The 24,181-nt window shown below is 44.8% G+C and overlaps 1 protein-coding gene across 1 annotated transcript in view; it reads right to left on the bottom strand.

Moving 5' to 3' along the window:
- Positions 1-24,181, bottom strand: part of LOC140201937 (bone morphogenetic protein 1-like) — a 284,119-nt gene that overhangs the window by 193,249 nt on the left and 66,689 nt on the right. The window contains exon 2 of the mRNA XM_072266778.1: positions 3,583-3,693. Coding sequence (XP_072122879.1) covers positions 3,583-3,693 — 111 coding nt within the window. The remainder of the gene's footprint in view (positions 1-3,582; positions 3,694-24,181) is intronic.

The following is a 24,181-nucleotide window of genomic DNA, read 5'->3' as shown; positions in this document are numbered from 1 at the left end:
GAGCAGCCGGTGCAGATCACAAGTCCTGGTTATGTGACCACTGACGCCAAGCAGACAATCTCTGCAGAGTATTGATAACGGCTGGGGTCACCCGTCTTGTAAAGACACTGCCCAGAAGAAGGCAATGGCAAACCATTTCTGTGGAAACATTTGCCAAGAACAATCGAGGTCACAGAAAGACCGTGATTGCCCACGTTATACAACACGGCACATAACCAACGAACAAAGATCAATCCAATAACCCTTCCCTCCTACATAGTCCTCTATTTTGTTATCATTCATGTGCCTATCTAATAGCCTCTTAAATGTTCCTAATATATCACATAATAAATATCAGAGTGGAATTCAATCATTCAACCCATGGTGTCTACTCCTGCATTCAATTATGGCTCAACCCCCCTTAACCCCTTTACCAATTAAGGTACAGCCACTGAACCCTGATAGAAACAAGTCATCCTTCATTCTCTAACACACAGAGCTGCAAACATGGAAAAGAGACAAGAAAAATTAACGTGGGTTTCTGCTCCCGACCATCTGCCCGTATATGAGAATGGGAGGGAGGAGATGGAATGGATTATTGCGCAGTAACAAGTCCACTTTGTACACCAAAGATCCAGCAACCTGAAGTGGTTCACTAAGCTATAGAAGAAAATCACTTGCACCAGTGTCACATCCATTGAGCTTACCTAACCAAGCATGGAAGGGTTGTCGCTCAACCTGGATGACACCCCCCATCCAGGCCATGCTCTTCTCTCGCTACTGCCATCGGGAACAAGGTACAGGAACCTTACATCCCACACCACGAGGCTCAAGGACATTAACTAACCTTCAACCATCAGGCTCCTGAACCAGTGTGGACAACTTCACCCACCTCAACGATGAACTGACTCCACAACCAACATATTATTCTCCGCAACTTCCGCCACCTCCAACGGGATCCCACCACTAAGCACATCTTTCCCTCCCCCCCCCTCTGCATTCCGCAGGGATCGCTCCCTACGCGACTCCCTTGTCCATTCGTCCCCCCCATCCCTCCCCACTGATCTCCCTCCTGGCACTTATCCTTGTAAGCGGAACAAGTGCTACACATGCCCTTACACTTCCTCCCTTACCACCATTCAGGGCCCCAAACAGTCCTTCTAGGTGAGGCGACACTTCACCTGTGAGTTGGCTGGGGTGATATACTGCGTCCGGTGCTCCCGATGTGGCCTTCTATATATTGGTGAGACCCGACGCAGACTGGGAGACCGCTTTGCTGAACATCTACGCTCTGTCCGCCAGAGAAAGCAGGATCTCCCAGTGGCCACACATTTTAATTCCACATCCCATTCCGATTCTGACGTGTCTATCCACGGCCTCCTCTACTGTAAAGATGAAGCCACACTCAGGTTGGAGGAACAACACCTTCTATTCCGTCTGGGTAGCCTCCAACCTGATGGCATGAACATCGACTTCTCTAACTTCCGCTAGTGCCCCACCTCCCCCTAGTACCTCATCCGTTATTTATTTTTATACACACATTCTTTTTCTCACTCTCCTTTTTCTCCCTCTGTCCCTCTGACTATACCCCTTGCCCATCCTCTGTTTCTCCTCTTCCCCCCATCTTTCTCCCCAGACCTCCTGTCCCATGATCCTCTCGTATCCCCTTTGCCAATCACCTGTCCAGCTCTTGGCTCCATCCCTCCCCCTCCTGTCTTCTCCTATCATTCTGGATCTCCCCCTCCCCCTCCCCCTCCAACTTTCAAATCTCTTACTAACTCTTCCTTCAGTTAGTCCTGACGAAGGGTCTCAGCCTGAAACGTCGACTGAAACTCTTCCAATAGATGCTGCCTGGCCTGCTGCGTTTACCAGCAACTTTGATGTGTGTTGTCCACAACCTACAGACTCACTTTCAAGGACTCGACAACTCAAGTTCTCAGGGTTATTTTGGAATCCCTTTATTTCCAAAATTTGTGCGTCATCTTTTGCAGATTGGTTATTTCTCAGTCTGTTAGTTTATGTATAGTGTTTATATAAATTCTATTGAGTTTCTTTATTTTCCTGTGAAGCCTGCAAGAAAATGAATCTCAAGGTAGAGTATGCTGACATAGACAGTACTGTGCAAAGTCTCACACACATATCTATACCTAGGGTGCCCAAGACTTTTGCACTGTACTATAATTTTATGTATTGCATTCTACAGCTGCTGCAAAAGAAAATCATGACGTGTGAGTGATGATAAACCTGATTCTGATATGGGTCTCTATTGTGGACTGAGAGTGGGAAGGGGGCAGGGAGAGGGAAGTCATGGTTGGGAAGAGGGGAGGGAGCAGGAAACACCAGAGAGACATTCTATAATGATTAATAAACCAATTGTTTGGAATCAAATGACCTTGCTAGGTGTCCCAGGGCTGGGTATCTGCACCCATGCCAACCCCCACTCCTGGCACTCCTTCTCTTTCAGCTGTCCCAAACCCCTCCCCCAGCACACCACCCTCACTATTCCCAGCATCCTTTGCTCCTACCAAATTTACAAACACACGTTGACGACACAAGAATGTGCAAAAGTGTTAGACACCCTAGCCATACATGTGTACCTTAGACCTTTGTACAGTCCTGTATGTAGTTTGAAAAGAAATTTACTTTGACTTGGACTTTCATTGAGTCATAAAAACCTGCAGGAAGGAAAATCACCATCACATACACGCACGTACATGCAGCTTACGTTCACCCTACCAAGCATGAAAGGGTTAACACTTTTTCAGTGCATTTTCAACCAGCGACAAACCAACAACACAGGGATTTTGTTCAAACAGTGGCCACACCTGTATGCCTGCTCATTAATACAAGTAGCTAATCAGCCAATCACATGGCAGCAACTCAAAGAATAAAAGGATGCAGACATGGGTCAAGAGGTTCAGTTGCTGTTCAAACCAAATGTCAGAATGGGGAAGAAATATGATCTAAGTGACTTTGACTCTGGAATAATTGTTGGTGTCAGATAGAGTGGTTTCCGCATCTCAGAAATTGCTGATCTCCTGGAGTTTTCACACACAACAGCCTCTAGAGCAGTTGGCTTCCAACCCGGGGTCCACGGACCCCTCAGTTAATGGTCAGGCTCATTGGCATAAAAAAGGTTGGGAACCCCTGCTCTAGAATTTACAGAGAATGGTGTGAACGACGACAAAACAAAATCCAGTGAGTGACACTTCTATGGGTGAAAACACCTTGTTAATGAGAGAGGTCAGAGGAGAATGGCCAGACTGGTTCAAGCTGACAGGAGGACGACAGTAACTCAAATGACCACACGTTACAACAGCTCTGTGCAGAAGAGCATCTCTGAACACACAACACATCGAACCTTGAAGGAGTCGGGCTACAGCAGTAAACTGCCATGAACATATACTCAGTGGTTACTTTACTAGTTTCAGAAGGTACGTAATAAAGCTGTGATTGAGTGTAGATTTTATTTGAACTCTGAATGCACTTTTTAATAGCAGCAAACCAACACCACATGTGTTTTTTGGATATTGACATGTACATGTATTGACATTAAAATCAAGCATCCAATGGTTTCAACAGTTCAAATGGAGGGGAAGGTACCTGAGGAATGACCAAGCGTTTGGATTTTATGATTGTTTAAATCTACAATCCTGTCGATCTTGAATGATTTCAGATCATCTTCATCCAGTGCAATATCCCCAAGAAAGGCAGCTGCAAAGAGAAAGGACAATGGAAACTACATTAGAGCAGGCAAGGCTCTGGCAACAGTTAGTGTGACTGTTGGACTGCATTTACAGTCACATTGGAGGGGAAAAAAATCACAAGATCAAGGCCATTAACATTCATTTGCCAAACTAAATGTTCAGTTTGTACTTACATCAGATCCTGGCATCATCTACTCATGTACAACCATAAGCTGAGCCAACAGCGGGCCACGCACCACCCATACAGTCACAACCTTCAGACCCAACACTCAGTGAGCGAGTTCATTGTTTCTCCAATTCTGCAGCACCCAGTGTCACAGGAAGAGCATATGATCTCGTTACAGCGGCAGGAAATGACCCGGTGTCACAGGAAGAGCATATGATCTCACTACGGCGGCGGGAAATGACCTGGTGTCCCAGGAAGAGCGTATGATCTCGTTACAGCGGCGGGAAATGACCCGGTGTCACAGGTGCTGTATTAATGTCATGTTGACCTCTATGTTACCATGCTGCCTGAATTATTTGATCTGTATGAACAGATACAGTTCACTGTAGTTTCAAAGTACATATACAACCCTGAGACTCATTTTCTTGTGGGCATACTCAATAAATCTAGAGAACAATAACCTGAACAGGATCAATAAAAGACCACCCAGCGAGGGCGTTCACAGTGCAGAAGGCAAGAAACTGCAAGTACGAAAGGAGAAAATAATAATAATAATAATAAATAAGTGATAAATATCAAAAACATGAGATGAATACTCCTCGAAAAAAACAAGGTTGTGGGAACATTTCAATGATGAGGCAAGTGAAGTTTATCCCCCTTGGTTCAAGAGCCTGGCGGCTGAGGGGGTAGTAACTGTTTCTGAACCTGGTTCTTGTGGGTCCTGAGGCCGTGAGAAGAGAGCATGTCCTGAGTGGTTGTACCTCGGTACATATGACAATGATAAACCAATACATTCTCTATACAGTAATTGTATCAGCCATCTTTCACTCAGCTCAGGTACAATTAATGTAGAAGGTGAACAGAGGTCAAATCAGGTCCTCATTCTTACTTATAAATCACTTTTTCACTCTGAAACTTCACAATGCCTTTCAGCTTTGCAGCTTGTGTCAAACTCTCTGCCGAGTTTTATCAACTGGAAGAACCTCTTGTCCATACGCCATCATTATCAGAATCAGGTTTAATTCCACCAGCATATGTCATGAAATTTGTTGTTTTGTGGCAGCAGTACAGTGCAATACATAATAATAGAGAAAAAAACTTAATTACAGTAAGTATATATACTAAATAGATAAAATAAATAAATAATGCAAAACTAAAAATTAAAAAAGTAACACACATCAAAGTTGCTGGTGAACGCAGCAGGCCAGGCAGCATCTCTAGGATGCGTTTTTAAATTTAAAAAGTAGGCAGGTTCAATCTCTAGGAAGAGGCACAGTCCACGTTTCGGGCTGAGACCCTTCGTCAGGACGAAGGGTCTCGGCCTGAAATGTCGACTGTACCTCTTCCTAGAGATGCTGCCTGGCCTGCTGTGTTCACCAGCAAATTTGATGTGTGTTGCTTGAATTTCCAGCATCTGCAGATTTCCTCGTGTTTGCGTAGTCAGGTTCAATGTCCATTTACAAATCAGATGGCAGATGGGAAGAAGCTGTTTCTGAATTATTGAGGGTGTGCCTTCAGGCTCCTGTACCTCGTTTCCTGATGGCAGCAATGAGAAGGGGGCACATCCTGGGTACTGGGGGTCTTTAATGATGGACACAATCCTTTCTGAGGCAACTCTCCTTGAAGATGTCCTGGATACTACAGAGGAGTGCTCATGATGGAGCTGACTAAGTTTACAACTCTCAGCAGCTTTCTTCGATCCTGTGCAGTAGCCCACCCCCACACTAGACAGAGATTCAGCCAGTTAGAATGCTCTCCGTGTACCATAATCCTATGGTTTGGAATTCTCTCTCAGAAGTTCTCATAATGACCACCTCACAGCTTGTAATCTTTTGCACACTGGTTGAACGACCTGCTTGGGTGGTCTTTCATTGATTCTGTTATGGTTATTATTCTATAGCTTTAATGAGTTTACCCACAAGCAAATGAACCTCAAGGTTGTGTGTGATGACTGTATGTACTTTGATAATAAATTTACTCTGAACCTCCTGCACGAACCTGACTCACTTCCAGTTGCAAAGATGGGCCTCTGTCTTTTTTTGTAGGTTAAGAGTGGAAATTTTGTAGGAAGGCAGAGCTCAATCTGGAAGCAATAATTGAATTGGCTACGTTCAGGATTTAGCAGAATGATTATTGGAGACAGAAAATACAGTTATGTGAGGAAGTCAGCAAGGTGAGTTTAGAATCAATACACTCTGCAAGCAAAGTACTGACAGTCAGAATAAACAGTAGGAATACGAGAAAGAAAATAATGTTACAATATTACATTAGTTCTATTAGGAACAACCAAGGAACTGATTGCAAACTTCAGTACAGAGAGACCAGAGATCCATGAGCCATTCTTCATCAAAGGATCAAAAGTGGAGGGGGTTAGCAACTTTAAATTCCTCGAAGTTACTATTTCAGACACCCTGTCCTGGACTCAGCACGTAAGTGCAATGCAGACGAAGCACCGCAGCACCTCTACTTCTTCAGGAGGGTGCAGAGGTTCGGCATGACACCTAAAACTTCGACAAGCTTCTATCGATGTGGGAGAACGCACAAATTCTTTACAGGCAGTACCGGGAATTCCCATATCCCTTCACAACTCCTTGTCCCGGGAAAAACTTGTGAATGATAGATTAATCAGAGCGAGGCGGAGTCGGGAAGATAACCGTCGTGGATCGGATCAACCATGATCCAATGAGATAGGAAAGACCAAGGGGCCGAATGGCCACGTCCGGACTCTGAAGCGTGGATAAGAGCTAGTGGCTGTAATTCTGACTCCCACCACAGGACCTCACTTCACAAGTTTGGAAAAGCTTTAAGTTTTGTATTACCCCAACCACTACTAATATTTTACAGATGCTGGAGAGTTTAACATCTAGTTTCTCTAATTTTATTTGACTGATCCCTTTAGGCTGCCAGTTATTTCAGAGACAACATTTCTTAGCCACGTTCAACAATTCTGATTAAGGGTAAATACTGGAGCACTGGTGCTGTGTTTTTATTTTTGCACAGTCTGAGATGAAGAAATTCGAATGAGAATCCGAGTCACGTTTAATATCACTGGCAGAGTACTGTGCAAAACTCTCTGACGCACAGATATAGGTGGGTGGCTGAGACTTTTGCACAGTACTGTAGCTGTCAACATGGAGCAGAAAGCAAGTTTGTAAATCTTGCAGGAGCAAAGGTGTTGGGAATGGTGAGGGTGGAGCACCGCGGGAGGGGTGTGGACACGTGGCAGAGAAGGAGTGCCAGAGGTGGAGGGTGGCGTAGGTGCAGACACACCCAGTCCTGAGTCACCAGGCAAGGTCATTTCATTCCAAACAATTGGTTTATTGATCATTACAGAATGTCTCTCTGGCATTCCCCTCTCCCTCCCCTTTTCCCAAATGTTTCCATAAGACCATAAGACAAAGGAGCAGAAGTCGGCCATTCGGCCCATCGAGTCTGCTCCACCATTTTATCATGAGCTGATCCATTTTCTCCTATTTAGTCCCACTCCCCCACCTTCTCACCTTTGATGCCCTGGCTACTCAGATTCCTATCAATCTCTGCCTTAAATACACCCAATGACTTGGCCTCCACTGCTGCCCATGGCAACAAATTCCATAGATTCACCACCCTCTGACTAAAAAAATTTCTTCGCATTTCTGTTCTGAAAGGGCGCCCTTCAATCCTTAAGTCATGCCCTCTCGTACTAGACTCCCCCATCATGGGAAACAACTTTGCCACATCCACTCTGTCCATGCCTTTTAACATTCGAAATGTTTCTATGAGGTCTCCCCTCATTCTTCTAAACTCCAAGGAATACAGTCCAAGAGCGGACAAACGTTCCTCATATGTTAACCCTCTCATTCCCGGAATCATTCTAGTGAATCTTCTCTGTACCCTCTCCAACATCAGCACATCTTTTCTTAAATAAGGAGACCAAAACTGCCCACAGTACTCCAAGTGAGGTCTCACCAGCGCCTTATAGAGCCTCAACATCACATCCCTGCTCCTATACTCTATTCCTCTAGAAATGAATGCCAACATTGCATTCGCCTTCTTCACTACTGACTCAACCTGGAGGTTAACTTTAAGGGTATCCCGTACGAGGACTCCCAAGTCCCGTTGCATCTCAGAACTTTGAATTCTTTCCCCATTTAAATAATAGTCTGCCCATTTATTTTTTCTGCCAAAGTGCATAACCATACACTTTCCAACATTGTACTTCATTTGCCACTTCTCTGCCCATTCTTCCAATCTATCCAAGTCTCTCTGCAGACTCTCCGTTTCCTCAGCACTACTGGCCCCTCCACCTATCTTCATATCGTCAGCAAACTTAGCCACAAAGCCATCTATTCCATAATCTAAATCGTTGATGTACAATGTAAAAAGAAGTGGCCCCAACACTGATCCCTGCGGAACACCACTGGTAACCGGCAGCCAACCAGAATAGGATCCCTTTATTCCCACTCTCTGTTTCCTGCCAATCAGCCAATGCTCTATCCACGTATATAACTTTCCTGTAATTCCATGGGCTCTTATCTTGCTAAGTAGCCTCATGTGTGGCACCTTGTCAAAGACCTTCTGAAAATCCAAATATACAACATCCACTACATCTCCCTTGTCTAGCCTACTGGTAGTTTCCTCAAAAATTTGTAATAGGTTTGTCAGGCAGGATCTTCCTTTAAGGAATCCATGCTGAGTTCTGCCTATCTTATCATATGCCTCCAGGTACTCTGTAACCTCATCCTTGACAATCGACTCCAACAACTTCCCAACCACGGATGTCAAGCTAACAGGTCTATAATTTCCTTTTTGCTTCCTTGCCCCCTTCTTAAATAGCGGAGTGACATTTGCAATCTTCCAATCCTCCGGAACCATGCCAGAATCTATCGACTTTTGAAAGATCATCGCTAATGCCTCCGCAATCTCCACAGCTACTTCCTTCAGAACACGAGGGTGCATTCCATCTGGTCCAGGAGATTTATCTACTTTTAGCCTATTCAGCTCCCTGAGTACTTTCTCTGTTGTAATTGTGACTGCGCACACTTCTCTTCCCTGCCACCCTTGAGTGTCCGGTATACTGCTGTCTTCCTCAGTGAAGACTGATGCAAAATACTTGTTCAGTTCCTCTGCCATCTCCTCATCTCCCATAACAATTTCTCCAGCATCATTTTCTATCGGTCCTATATCTACTCTCACCTGTCTTTTACTCTTTATATACTTGAAAAAGTTTTTAGTATCCTCTTCGATATTATTTGCTAACTCCCTTTCATAGTTAATCTTTTCTCTCTTAATAACCTTCTTGGTTTCCTTTTGTAAGGTTTTAAAAACTTCCCAATCCTCTCTCTTCCCACTAATTTTTGCTTCCTTGTATGCCCTCTCCTTTGCTTTAACTTTGGCTTTGACTTCTCTTGTCAACCACAGTTGCATCCTTTTTCCACTCGAAAATTTCTTCTTTTTTGGAATATACCTGTCTTGCACATTCCTCATTTCTCACATAAACTCCAGCCACTGCTGCTCTGCCGTCTTTCCCGCCAGTGTCTCTTTCCAGTCAACTTTGGCCAGTTCCTCTCTCATGCCACTGTAATTTCCTTTACTCCACTGAAATACCGACACATCAGATTTCGGCTTCTCTTTTTCTAATTTCACAGTGAACTCAATCATGTTATGATCACTGTCTCCTAAGGGTTCCTTCACCTCAATCTCTCCAATCACCTCCGGTTCATTACACAATACCCAATCCAGTACAGCCGATCCCCTAGTAGGCTCAACAACAAGTTCCCCTCTCCCTGCCCCCTTCCCACTCTCAGTCCACAACAGAGATCCACATCAGAATCAGGCTTATCGTCCCTCATATGTCATGAAATTTGTTTATTTTTGCTGCAGCAGTACAGTAAGATTACTACAGTACTGTGCAAAGTCTTAGGCACCCGAGCTCTATACACGTGCCTTAGGATTTTTGCACAGTACTGAACATGGTGAATAAAATTGATCGCTTATCTTTGAGACAGTGCCATGACGGATGGTGAGAAACGGGCAAGGTGCTCCCAAAAAACCAATAGAAGCTTCCTGGCCACTCGAGAGAAAAAGTTATACATGAGCAAGTGGTGCAATTAACAGACCAGATAGAATGAAACTGCTGAACAAAAGTGTGCAGTGAATTGGAGGCAGCTGAAACTAATGCCCAATGTGCAAGATCAACTATTCTAATTCCAGAATAATTTAAATCTCACAAAGAAACAATGGGACTTAGTAGGAAGCGGGAAATTGTTACAGAGATGGTCTTCTCTTCAGTTCGGCATTATGATGTGCTTTAGAAATCATAATTAGTGGCTGTTTGTCGCTGGATGTCCAGTTAAAGATTAGTTTTGTTTGTTGCATGTACGCTTGTACATCAAAACCTCGAAACATACAGCAAAATGTGTTGTTTTGCATCCACACAAGTTGATAGGGCTCTTCAGAAGGCGTATGGTGTGTTGGCCATCATTAGTTGGGGGATTGAGTTCAAGAGCCGCGAGATAATGTTGCAGCTCTTTAAAGCTCTAGTCAGACCACGCGTGGAATATTGTGTTCAGATCTGGTCGCCTCATTATAGGAAGAATGTGGTGCAGAGGAGATTTACCAGGATGCTGCCGAGATTAGAGAGCAAGTTTTGGAAGGATAGTTTGAACGAGCTCAGGCTCTTCCCACAAACAAGAGAAAAACTGCGGATGTCAGAAATCCGAGGAACTCAGCAGGCTGAAACATCGACTGTACTTTTTTCCATAGATGCTGCCTGGCCTGCTGAGTTCCTCCAGCGTTTTGTGTGTGTTGCTCGGGCTTTTCCCTTTGGAGCGGAGGAGGATGAGAGGTAACTTGACAGAGGTGTACAAGATGATCAAACGGGCAGCCAGAGACCCTTTACCAGGTCAGAGATGACTAATATGAGGGGGCATAATTTTAAGATGATTGGAGAGAAGTATGGGGGGAGAGGGGATGTCAGAGGTAAAATTTGAAGAAGAGCGGTGGGTGGATGGTTGTAGCGGTAATACATTAGGGACACTTAAGGAACTCCTGATATGCACATGGTTGATGAAAAATGGTGAGCTATTTGGGAGGGAAATGTTATATTGATCTCAGAGCAGGTTAAAAGTTCGCATAACATTGGGGGCTGAAAGACCCGTACAGTGCTGTTATGTTCTATAATGTGGTTGAGTACTCGCCGGAGACTGGAATAGTGTTTATTATGAAAGTAATTTACCTTGAAAAATTTATATTTGCATTGCCACCATGTCTAATTATACTCTTTGTTTCCCAGTAGCTCCGAGAGGAAGCTGCCACCAGAGTTGGAGGACCTTCATTGCTGTCCTAAATGCCATCGGCGTAATGGACAGTAATCTTTTTTTAATCCAGTAGCAGAAGAGGGAAGAGTGTTAAATCCTGGCAACCTGGAATGATTACTTTGGCTAAAGTGATGGGAGACAGTACCCTTCTTTGCATTGGGACAGAACAAGCAGTGGATTCTGTAGGGACAGCTCAGATAGTAACTCTACAAACAGTGGGCTCTCTTCCCTTGTTAGGTCTCTGAATTATTGTTGTCGGTGTGTGGAACTTGTCCCACCTTTCCCACAGAGTAAGGTTTCAGTTCATTTGATATATGGAGACCTTCGGAAGCCGCTGTTACAGGTTTCACATGACCCAAGCCTGATTTAACTAACAGCCTCTTTTTTTGTATTTTTACAGCTTTCTCTGCTCCCTATACACAATACAAAAGCAAGACTGTTTATTCCTCTCCATAGATGCTGTCGGACCTGCAGAGTTCCTCCAGCATTTTGTGTGTGATACAAAATCAAGCTTGTGTTCCTTTAACCCTATTGAGGCTGATGTATTAAGGACATTTAGAGTCACAGAAAAGTATGGCACAGAAACAGGCCCTTCAGCCCATCTAGTCCATACTGAGCCTTTTAAACTGCCTACTCCCATCGACCTGCACTGGGACCATAGCCCTCCATACCCCCACTATCCATGTAATGATCCAAATGATGAAATCGAGCTGGCATTCTCCACCTGCACTGGTGAGTTTAAGAAACTCTTAGGCACACGGATGATAGAAAAATGGAGATCGGGTAGGCTAAAATGTTGACATTACATCATGGTCTGAAGGGCCTGTACTCTGTTGTAATGTTCTATTTTCTATCTGCAGAGGAAAGCACACATATACAGAATCAGAAATCAGAATTACATACGGGGGGATGGGGGGTAGGGGAGAGGGGGAGAGGGGGAGAGGGGGGAAGAGGGGAAGAGACCTGCATGTGTGTCCATACACATGGCAGGAGCGAAAGCTCTCTCTGGCTCGTTCGGGAGCAAGACCGCCTCTGGCACCTCAAACTGTTGGGGTGAACAGAGGCCTGTGATGGACACTCGTTCATGGTGTCTTTGAGGGGCTTGCCATTCTTTACGTAACGGGTGGTGGGGGGCTGAATGCCGGTGAGGGAGGGGGAGGGGAGGGTTGATTCTACTGCTGCTACTTGCGCATGGGAGGGGGAGGGGGGCACTGGGGCCCTAACGTCTATCTGCCTTTCATTCTTTGCGGTTTTACTTCTGTTTGGTGGATGTCTGCGGAGCGGAAGGATTTCAGGTTGTATACTGTATACATTCTCTGATATGAAATGGAACCATTGAGCACTGAACAAATGACAAAAGGAGCAAGGACAAAGACATTTACCAACTGCAGACACAGCATCTATGGAAGACAAACTCCCACAAGGACAGCGCCTAAATATCGAACAGTCACACCCACTGCAGTGTGCAAAATAGACTCGATGAAGTCTTCAGCCTGCACAAGGTGGAACGAGTTTAACTTTTTAAATCTTTATGTACTCAGTCTCACATTTTAAGGAAAATGAAGAAAATTAAATCAGAACATATAATCACTTGGCCATGTAACAGAGACTGTGCATTGCAGATTGCTGCAGGCAACAACAAAAAATGAATACTTTTCAAACCTCTATACCGCAGACTGTTAAATTGTTCCTCTGTAATACTGCAAATACAAAAGGAACCCAAGATCTTTATCAAAGGGGAGTACATGCTGTGGTCTCCAGCACAAATCTGCACTGTGGATTAAACAGAATGTACTGGCCATTAAAAACTATATCGAACTTTTCATGTGCTTTTTAGCAAGAATTCTGTATTTTGTCACAGAAGGGGTAGGGAGATACTCTCTGTGTGAACTGTACTCAGTGGCCACTTCATTAGGTACATCTGTACACCTGCTTGTTAATGCAAATATCTAATCAGCCAATCATATGGCAGCAACTCAATGCATAAAAGCATACAGACATGGTCAAGAGATTCAGTTGTTGTTCAGACCAAACACCAGAATGGGGAAGAAATGTGATCTAAGTGACTTTGAATGTGGAATGATTGTTGGTGCCAGACGGGGTGGTTTGAGTATCTCAGAAACTGCTGATCTCCTGGGATTTTCACACACAACTGTCTCTAGAGTTTACAGAGAATGGTGTAAAAAATGTAAACATCCAGTGAGCGATAGTTCTGTGGGCAAAAACACCTTGTTAATGAGAGAGGACAGAGGAGAATGACCAGACTGGTTCAAACTGACAGGAAGGCGACAGTAACTCAGACAACCACGTCTCAACAGTTGCACATAGAAGAGCATCTCTGCATGTGCAATATGTCGAACCTTGAAGTGGACGGGCTACAGCAGCAGAAGACCATGAACATACACTCAGTGGCCACTTTATTAGGCACAGTAAGTTCCTAATAAAGTCACCACTGTGTGTATGTCCTCATTTGCATTCATATATTAACACAACTTACAAATGGCTCAATTGTAGATTTTCAGCAAAGTCAATGGAGATTGTAACCCTGATTCCTGAAATACGTTGATCTACTTTCTCCCTACAAGGCCTGGAGGCACCCTCGTCTCCTCTGGGGTAGGGGAGTGGGCAACCTTGCAAGTCGAATTTGAAGGCAGAGTACTTCTTAGAAGTGTGGAGGAACAGAGGGAACTTGGGGACCATGTCTATAGACCCCTCACAGTAGCTGGGCAAGTTGATACGGTTGTTAAGATGGCATATGGTGTGTCGACCGTCATTAGTTGAGCGATTGAATTCAAGGGCCACAAGGTAATTTTTTAGCTCTATAAAACCCTGGTTAGACCACACTTGGAGTAGAGTGTTCTGGCTGCCTCATTATAAGACCATAAGATAGGAAGGATGTGGAAGCTTTAGAGAGGGTGCAGAGGAGATTTACCAGGATGCTCCCTGGATTAGAGAGCATGTCTTATAAGGAAAGGCTGAGCGAGCCAGGGCTTTTCCCTTTGGAGTGGAGGAGGATGAGAGGTAACTCGACAGAGATGTACAAGATGATAAGAGGCAGAGATCGCGTGGACATCCAGGGTGGAAATGGCTAATATAAAAGGGCATAATTTTAAGGTAATTTGAGGGAAGCCCAAGGGGATGTCCGAGGTAGGTTTTTTTTAGAGACAGGTGGGTGTGTGGAACGCCCTGCCAGGGGTGGTGGCAGAGGCAAATGCATTAGGGGCATTTAAGAGACTCTTAGATAGACACATGGATGATAGAAAAATAGAGGGTTCTGTGGGAGGGAAGGGTTAGATTGATCTTTGAGCAGGTTAAAAGGGTGGCAGAACATTGTGAACTGAAGGGCCTGGAGAGCGCTATAGTGTTCTATGTTCTATGTTCAAAGTTCAAGGCACAGATCAGGAGTTTAGGTGATAACCCTTCACTTTCCAGGATGAGGGAATTCCGACATTGAGGTTGACGACACCCCAAATGAAGCAACATGTGACAGATGTTCTAAACATCAGCCTCAATATTCTCTCCTCACACCACATCTGCAGTTCATCCCATCTACAAGATGCAGTGTAATTACTCACAGGGCAACTCACAAACCCTGCAGCCTCTTCCGACAGGGGCAGGGTGTGCAAACTCCACTGCCTGCAGACTTGCCGCCATCCTGACAGCACGGTAGTGGTTACTGCACCAGCAGTCCTGGTTCAGTTCCTGCCTGTTGTCTGCGAGGAGTTTGTACACCCTTCGCCATGGTCCCGTGGGTTTCTTCCCACGTTCTGGGGACGTACAGGTTCGCAAGCCATCTGCGTGCTACGCTGGCCGCAGAGTGTGGCCACTGTTGCCGGCTGTCCCCAGCACAAGGTCGAACTGCGTTGGCCGCTGAAGCAAACGACACATTTCATTGTATGCTTCGATGTTTGATGTACGTACTCGTGACAAATAAAGCGAATCATAAATCTACGTAGCCATGGGGCTTACATCTTGGAGCTCCCTACCCAAGAAAACTGTGGAAGCACCCCACAATAAATTAGTAAATTAAAAATGTTGGCAGCTTCAAGCTTACAATTGCTGCGGCCATTTATATTTTTAGGAAGAAGAAAGAAACGGAATAGATCAGCGGGTTGAGTGGTGCCATAACAACTGCCTTGTACTCAGTGCCGGTAAGACCAAGGAACTGATTGATGGGGAAGCCAGGAGAACAGGCACCAGTCCCAGTGGAGAAGTCAGCAGCGGGAGGGGTGAGCAGCTTCACGTTCCTAGCTGTCTGTGGTAGAGTGGTGGTTAGTACAACGTTTTGCACAGCCCAGTTCAGTTCCCACTGCTGTCTGTAAGGGGTTTGTACGTTCTCCCCGTGACCACATGGGCTTCCTCCGGGTGCTCTGGTTTCCTCCCACAGTCCAAAGACGTACAGTACCAGTTGGCAGGTTAACTGGTCGTTGTAAATCGTCCTGTGATTAAGCTAGGATTAAATTGAGGGATTGCTGGGCAGCATGGCTCAAAGATCTGGAAGAGACTGTTCCACACTGTATCTCTGAAGGTAAATAAATATCTCTGAAGATCTACCCTGGGATCAAAATATTGAAGCAATTGTGGAGAAGGAGTTGGAGATTTGGTATGTCACCAAAGACGCTGGTAAACGTTTATAAATGCACGGTGGAGAACATTCTGACTGGCTAAATCACTGTCCAGTACGGAGGGGCCACTGCACAGGATCGGAAAAAGCTGCAGAGGGTAGTAAACCCAACCAGCTCCATCATGGACACCAGCCTCCTCACCACCGAGGACACGCGCAAAAGGTGATGCCTCCCGAAAGCAACAGCCGCCATTGAAGGTTCTCAGCATCTAATCCAGCACATGCCCTCTTCTCATTGCTACCATCAGGAAGGGGGTACCAGGGGCCCGACAACACTCCCAAAACCTTCTTCCGTTCCCCCCCATCACATTTCTGAACGGACCCATGAACATAACCTCACTTTTTGCATACTTGGGTTGTTTTTATGTCTAATTGGAAATAAAAATAGATTTTGATGTGTTGCACTGTACTGCTGCCACAATACAACAAATTTCATGGCATACAGTATGTCACAGATAAACCTGATTCTGATTCCAAAGGCTTGGCAAACAGATCAGGACATTCAGTACTGAGATAACATAAAGGAAAGTAAATAACAGACTGATAGAATCCTGGAACTGTACAGCTTGGAAGCAAGCCATTTGGCCCATCTCATTCATACTGACCCTTCAAGCGCTATTCCCATCTCCCAGCACCTGGTCCATACACTTCTACACAGAGTAGCCATCTTATTTGGTAATTCTTCTACCTAATAAAGGGGCCACTGACTGTATGTTTGTGGTGACCTGCTGCTGTAACCTATCCACTTCAAGGTTTGACGAGCAGTGGGTTCATAGAAACTATTCTGCACCCCACTGTTGTAATATGGTTGCCTGAGGTTCAGCTTTCCTGTCAGCCTGAACCAGTCTGGCCATTCTCTTCTGACCTCTCCCATTAACAGGCTGTTTTCGCCCACAGAACTGCCAAACTCTAGAGACAAGTGTGTGTGAAAATCACAGGAGATGAGCCATTTCTGAGATGCTCTGACGAGCGAGTGGAATTTCTATGGGTGAAAATGCCTTGTAAATGACAGAGGTCAGAGGAGAATGGCCAATCTGGCTCAAGCTGACAGGAAGACAACAGGAACTCACGTGTTACCACAGTGGTGTGCAGATGACCACTAAGTGTAATTGACAGATACAGTACTATATTTATCCAAAATGTTTGCACAGCACTGTAGTAATTTTATGTATTGCACTGTACTGCTGCAAATTAAAATTTCATGCCATATGTGAGTGATGATAATCCTGATTCTGATGTGGGTCTCTGTTGTGGACTGAGAGTGGGAAGAGGGCAGGGAGAGGGGAATCATGGTTAGGAAAAGGGGAAGGGATGAGCGGGAGGGAGTGGGAAGCACCAGAGAGACATTCTGTAATGATCAATAAACCAGTTGCTTTGATTCAAATTACCTTCGATTCAAATCACCTGTCAGTCCTTCTCTGCCACCTGCTCTAGACCCCTCCAGTGACACTCCACCCTCGCCATTCCCAACATCGTCTGATCCCGCCAGATTTACAAACTCGGTCTCCGCTCCACATTGACATATACAGTACTGTGTACAAGCCTTAGGAACCCTAGCAATATATAGGAGCCTAGGACTTTTGCATAGTACTGTAGATAAATAAATAACACAGAGAACATGAGTGTCTTTGAAAGTGAGTGAGTCATGGGCTGTGGAATCAGTTCAGAGTTAATTCATTATGAAGAGATGGTCTTATTCAGAAGAACAATTTTGCCTTTTCTTTTTTCTCTCTCTTAAAATCCCTTGGCAGTTCAACATTTTTTAATTACACAGCATCCTGCTGTGAAAGGGATTGTAGGGCCTCTACTTGAAGGATTGCTGCTACCAATCTGTTCTTTATTTTTTCTTGACAGCCTTCCAGATGATTATGACTCAAAAGAGAGAAGGCACGTCACAAGCCAATTTTTATTTTTGGCAGGAACCAGCAGCCAGAAATCCGGCACCATTCTCAACCGTCTGATACAACAGACCTGCAGAGGGTAGGGTGGCGGTCATGGTTAGGTTAGAGGAGATCAAGACCGTTGATCCAGCAGACGTGAGGTCACCAGCTCAGGGAATTAAATTCAGTGTTTAAATCTACAAATCAAATAAACCTAGAATCAAGACGGCTCCAATCGGAGCTGGGACCACAAAACAAATGGATTGTTACAAAAACACATCTGATTTGGCAAGATGTCTAAAAATTTGACAAACTTCTGCAGATGTGTGATGAAGAGTATATTAACTGGCTGCAGCACAGCCAATGCCCTTGAAAGGAAAATCCTACCAAAGGTAGTAAATTCGGCCCAGTACTTCACAGGTAAAGCCCTCGCAACCACTGAGCACATCTACTTGAAACGCTGTCATAGGAAAGAAACATCCATCAGAGATCCCCGTTACTCAGTCCATGCTCTTTTCTAGCTGCTGCCATCAGGTAGAAGTTACAAGAGCCTCAGGACTCATACCACTGGGTTCAAGAGCAGTTACTATCCCTCAACCATCAGACTCTTAAATGAAAGGGGACAAATATACTCACTTGCCCCATTATTAGGATAATCCCACAACCAATGATCTAACTTTAAGGACTCTATCTCATTATCTCATGTTCTCGTTATTTATTGATTTTTATTTATGTTTTCATTTGCACAACTTGCTGTCTTCTGCACTCTGGTTGACCTTTCATTGATCCTGTTATAGTTACTATTCTATAGATTTGCTGAGTAAGCCAACAGGAAAATTAATCTTAAGAATTGTATGTGGTGACGTGTATGTATTTTGATAGTAGAATTTACTTTGAACTTTCACACTTTGAATCTGATTTACAAGTACCTTTCGAGGGAGCTTCTGAGGATTAGAAAATTGTGGGCATGTTACAAATAGCGATGTTTCGATGTACGTATGATGAATAAAGTGCACCTAGTCTACTTGCCTGCCAGTGTCTCATGAACACCGGCATGAAATTAAAACAATCTCCTTTTACACGTACACCATCAATCTATTTGATGGTGCATTGGGTAAAAGCAAGGAGATTAGAAATCACCAATCACACTCAAAAACTTCTATAGATGTACCATGGAGAGCATTCTGACAGGCTGCATCACTGTCTGGTATGGAGTGGGGGGCGGGGGGGGCTACTGCACAGGACCGAAAGAAGCTGCAGAAGGTTGTAAATCTAGTCAGCTCCATCTTGGGCACTAGCCTACAAAGTACCCAGGACACCTTTAGGGAGCAGTGTCTCAGAAAGGCAGCATCCATTGTTAAGGACGTCCAGCACCCAGGGCATGCCCCTTTCTCACTGTTACCATCAGGTAGGAGGTACAGAATCCTGAAGGCACACGCTCAGCGATTCAGGAACAACTCCTTCTCCTCTGCCATCCAATTCCTAAATGGACATTGAATCTTTGAACACTACCTCACTTTTTAAAAAATATACAGTATTTCTGTTTTTGTATGTTTTTTAATCTATTCAATGTAATTGATTTATTCTTTAAATTTTATTACTATTATTTTTTTCTCTTCTATATTATGTATTACATTGAACTGCTGTTGCTAAGTTAACAAATTTCACATCACATGCCAGTGATAATAAACCTGATTCTGATTGTCACATACCAGTGATACTGTAAGACACACTGGTTACCGTCTCTGATAACTGTCTCCGATCACCATATTGACACATATTATTGATACTGTACACCACACTGATCATTGTCTCCAATCACCACATTGTCACAAATCCCTGACAGGTAGATAGATAGACATACTTTATTGATCCCGAGGAAAATTGGGTTTTGTTACAGTTGCACCAACCAAGAATAGAGTATAAATATAGTGATTATAAAACCATAAATAATTTTTCAAAATATGTAAATTATGCCACTTATAATATGTGACGCTGATCCCTATCACTGATCACCACATTTTCACATTCAACTGATACTGTACACCACACCGATCACTGTCTCTGATTATAGTCTCCAATCACACCATTATCACACACCACTGAGATCGTACATCATACAAATCACTGCCTCCGATCACATTGTCGCAAACCACTGATACTGTACGTCACACTGATCACCGTCTCTGATCACCACACTGTCACAAAACACTGATACAATATGTGAGTCTGATCCCTGTATCCAATCACCTCATTTTCAGATACAACTGAAAAGGTATGCCACATCAATCACTGTCTCCGATCACCACATTGTCACATATTACCAACACTGTACATCTCACTGATCACCGTCTCCTGTCACAACATTATCACATATTGTTGTTGCATGAATGAAGTCATTGGAGAAAATTACTGGTAGATACAAAGCAGCTTCTTTATTCACCAAAACAAGGTACAGCAGGCGTCATATGGAGACGCTTTCGGTGGAAAGGTCTGCTGGCCCAACGTGGGGCTCAATATTTTATGTGCCAAACATCAAAGGACAACTCCAATTTACAAAGTATGGACAATGCTTTCTTTACAACTTTCTCACCTCCTGATTCACATCCACGCCACGGACATAGAACATAGAACATAGAATAGTACAGCACAGTACAGGCCCTTCGGCCCACAATGTTGTGCCGACCCTCAAACCCTGCCTCCCATATAAGCCCCCACCTTAGATTCCTCCATATACCTGTTTAGTAGTCTCTTAAACTTCACAAGTGTATCTGCCTCCACCACTGACTCAGGCAGTGCATTCCACGCACCAACCACTCTTTGAGTAAAAAACCTTCCTCTAATATCCCCCTTGAACTTCCCACCCCTTACCTTAAAGCCATGTCCTCTTGTATTGAGCAGTGGTGCCCTGGGGAAGAGGCACTGGCTATCCACTCCATCTATTCCTCTTATTATCTTGTACACCTCTATCATGTCTCCTCTCATCCTTCCTTCTCTCCAAAGAGTAAAGCCCAAATGAATTTTAGTCAGCATTGCCTGCTCTGGGATTCACAGGTTTTAGGAATCCATTGTTCAAAGCTGCACTCCAAATTAAATGCACAATACTTTTTCAGGTGTGAAGACTGGTAGCCAAAGCAAATTGCTGAATGTATATGTCCAAAACCCAAAAATCGCTCAACAGTCACTCCTCTTGGCCCTCCTGGACAAAAATAAATTTGTACCAGGAAAGGCCAACCTAGGAGGATCTACTCAAATAGGACAGCAAAAATGCCCTGCCTCAAAATTCTCCACCCCCCCCAATTATTGTGTTGCCTCTACATCTACCTTATCATCTCTAATTGCTTCCTACAAAATGCTAAGTAAAGAGATTGCTCCAGAAATTTGAACAACAGTCTTAGAAATGCAGCTTCGTTTGTTCATATCCCTGCTGGCCGATTACAGCTTAATCACGTTTCTTGTCTTCACCCCTTTATTCTTTGGTCGCTATCTCTCTCTTTCCAGGGGTCCCGGAAAGGTAGGTGCATGAGGCTCACAGGCCCTCTCATCAATGCACAGGAGGGGGTCGGGGTGTCTCTATTTGAATGACTGCAAGGACCTCTTCCCAGTGGCACCTCCAGTCAATCACTGGCCCGACTGCTGAAATGGCCCAGCACATTTGTATTCACTCCTCATTCAGACTGGGGGAACTGCCTTCAGAATGCCACGTACAATGTTTCTCAGTCTGAAATGCCATTAAAGTTGTGGAACTTGCTTGATGTCTCTGCTTTAACTTAAATCCCTTCCCGTCTATTTGCCAATATCTTTTCTATTCCATGCTATTAAACTAATCATCTACCTTCAGCAACCAGCCTTCATTACAGAGCATCATCATCAACACACTTCAGCACGCTATTCACGGGTTTCTGACACTGTCGCAGTGTCTTCTGCCTTCGCGTTTCCTGTGGGTGCGTTTTCGTCAGCTGTGGTCAGGTCTGGTACGGCCGGCTGGTGTTTGTCTCTTAGGTTCTCTGTAATTACATGGTTACTGGGTACACTTGATCCCCCGCTCTGTCTGTGGGAGCAACAAGAGAGTGAGTTGTATGTTTTAATTTCCACTGGCTGCCTCGCCGAGTCTGCACACAGACGTGTGTCACTTGTTAAAAGTACCATCCGTGGCCCTGTCCGTCTGGGAGTGAACCCTGCCCTTTCAGGCAGCACCCTCTCCGTGACCTGGATGCCCAGGTGTGGCAGAATTAACTCCTTTTCCTCCAGCTCTCTCTGATCAGCAATGCACTGATGTTGTTTTGCTCAGTCCCTGAACACTTTAAATGAGTTACAAGGGCCTTTCACACACTCTGCAATTCTCACCCTATAAGCCCCAGGCTCCCCACAACTTGTAGTTACCCCATAAGGGAGCCACATTGCTCGCTCCATCAATAATTCGTAGGGACTGAGACACTGTGCAATTTAGGGTTACTCGTAATCTCCTCAGAGTTCCTAGTAATACATCAACCCTCATCTTTCCTGTCTCAGCTATAGCTTTGGCGAAGGCAATCTTGATCGTTCAGCTGCTCCTTTCTACCATTCCTGAACTCTGAGGGTGGTAGGGTACTTGGAACCATCGTCCAATTTCTAACAGTTGGTACATTTGCTTCATCACCTTCCCTGTGAAATGTGCTCCCTGATCCGAGTCCACCTGAGACTGCAGTTCCCTGACTTGGGAGGATTTTCTGAACTAGAATCTGTTCAGTGGTGCTGGTGGTGTGGTCCCTTGTTGGGAAAGCCTCTACCCATCCAGTGAAGTGATCTATAATTATTTGACAGGAGCATTCCCCCCCTGATTTTGGGTAGGAGCCCCGCGAAGTCCATCTGGATATTTTCCCAGGGCCCCCTTGGCTGTGGGTGATCTGCCAGCTGTAGCTTTCTGTCCTTACCAGGGTTATGCTGGGCACGAATGGTACAACAGCGGCAGAATTTCTCAAAACTTCCTAGCCCATCCCTGGCCACTACCAGTCCTGCTGGAGGGTCATGAATATATTCTGCCTCCCCTGATGAATTGCCCCATGATATCACTTCAGCAGTACCTGCCTAATACATGGTGGTGCCACGACTTCCTGCTCCCCATGTGTCCAGCTCCCATCTGGTCCCTCCTTCCTTCACCATTTCTCCTTCTCTTCTGCCTCCACCCCTTCATATAATTTTACTAAACTGGCTTCAGTCATTTCTTCCTGCGCACTTGCAATTTCAATTGCCTCTTGTTCCTCTGCTGTTTTCTTCACAGTGATGTCTGCCCACTCATTGCCTTTCTGATCCTTACTCTCCACTTCCTGGGTGAACTTTTAGTTTGCTTACTGCCACCTCGTCTCGCAGTGTCTCGAAAAACACTGGCTATCGCCCATAAATTACCTACTTCATCTTCTGAGACGATTAGTAGATCATCTGCATATTGTAAGCATGTCGACTGTTCGATTCAGCCTTTCCAAAGTCTGCGCCACGACTTTATGAATAATGACTGGGCATTGTGGAATCCCTGGGGAGATCAGGCCCATGTATTTTTCTGCCCACCCAAGGTGAAGGCGAATCAATCATGGACTCAGGTGCTAAGGGGAGCCCCCAAAATCCATTAATGATATCCAGGACTGGAAAAACTTTACGTTCTGGAGACAGGCCATTCAGGTTTGCTGCAGGGCTCGCCACTATGGGATGCAACCTCGGCATGTTCTCACGGGCGGTATCGCCTGTTGTTAATGGATATGATCCACTGGGCTTCTTTACTGGCCATATAACCGAGTTAGTAGTTGCTGTAGTCTCTCTGAGTAGCCCCAGGTGATTTAGTTCCTTCACTTTACCCTGAACAGTGGTCAGTGCGTCAGTTTTTAAAGGGGACTGTTTATGAGGTTTATACCGATCCTCCTCTATCTAAACTGGGTTTATCTTTACTCGACCACAATCTTGCCTGTGTCTACCCAACTCTGCTGGGAACTGCTGGTTCTAGTCTCTAATGATCGAGGCAGCTGCAACTATACTAGTCAGGTTGTGTATTCTATTGGCTGTTTATGTTCACTGCCCCTGACTTGTCCATATTACTTCTCCCTTTCCTGAGTCAATAACGGCCTCTGCTTCCCTTAGGATGTCTATTCCAAGGATCGTGCCCTCATTATTTGGACAGACCCCAGAAATACACTGGAAGCTGCACTCCCCCGATTTTGAGTTTTTGCGACTCGCTTCTTTCTGCTTTCACTGCTTTCCCTCCTACACCCCGAATATAAATAACCTGTCCAGTTATTGGCAACGGTAGGTCTGTTATCGATACCGATGCCCCTGTGTCCACTAACAGGTTGCATTGCCGACCCCTACAATGCTGTTGTGTACATCCGCGGGTCACCAGCACTGGCAGTGGGACCCGCCGCCACATCTTTTCCTGACCTAGGAGCCGTCTTTACTCGCTCTTTGATCTGATTGACAGTCAGATTGGCCAGACTGGGCATCGATGGGATGGGAGATCATGTGTCTGCTGTGACGCTCACCTGTATTTCTTTCCTTTTTTT

This window comes from Mobula birostris, chromosome 8, assembly GCF_030028105.1.
Source record: "Mobula birostris isolate sMobBir1 chromosome 8, sMobBir1.hap1, whole genome shotgun sequence".
Lineage (NCBI taxonomy): Eukaryota > Metazoa > Chordata > Chondrichthyes > Myliobatiformes > Myliobatidae > Mobula > Mobula birostris.
The sequence above is the reverse complement of the archived record's forward strand: the minus strand, read 5'-3'. Positions and strand labels throughout refer to the sequence as shown.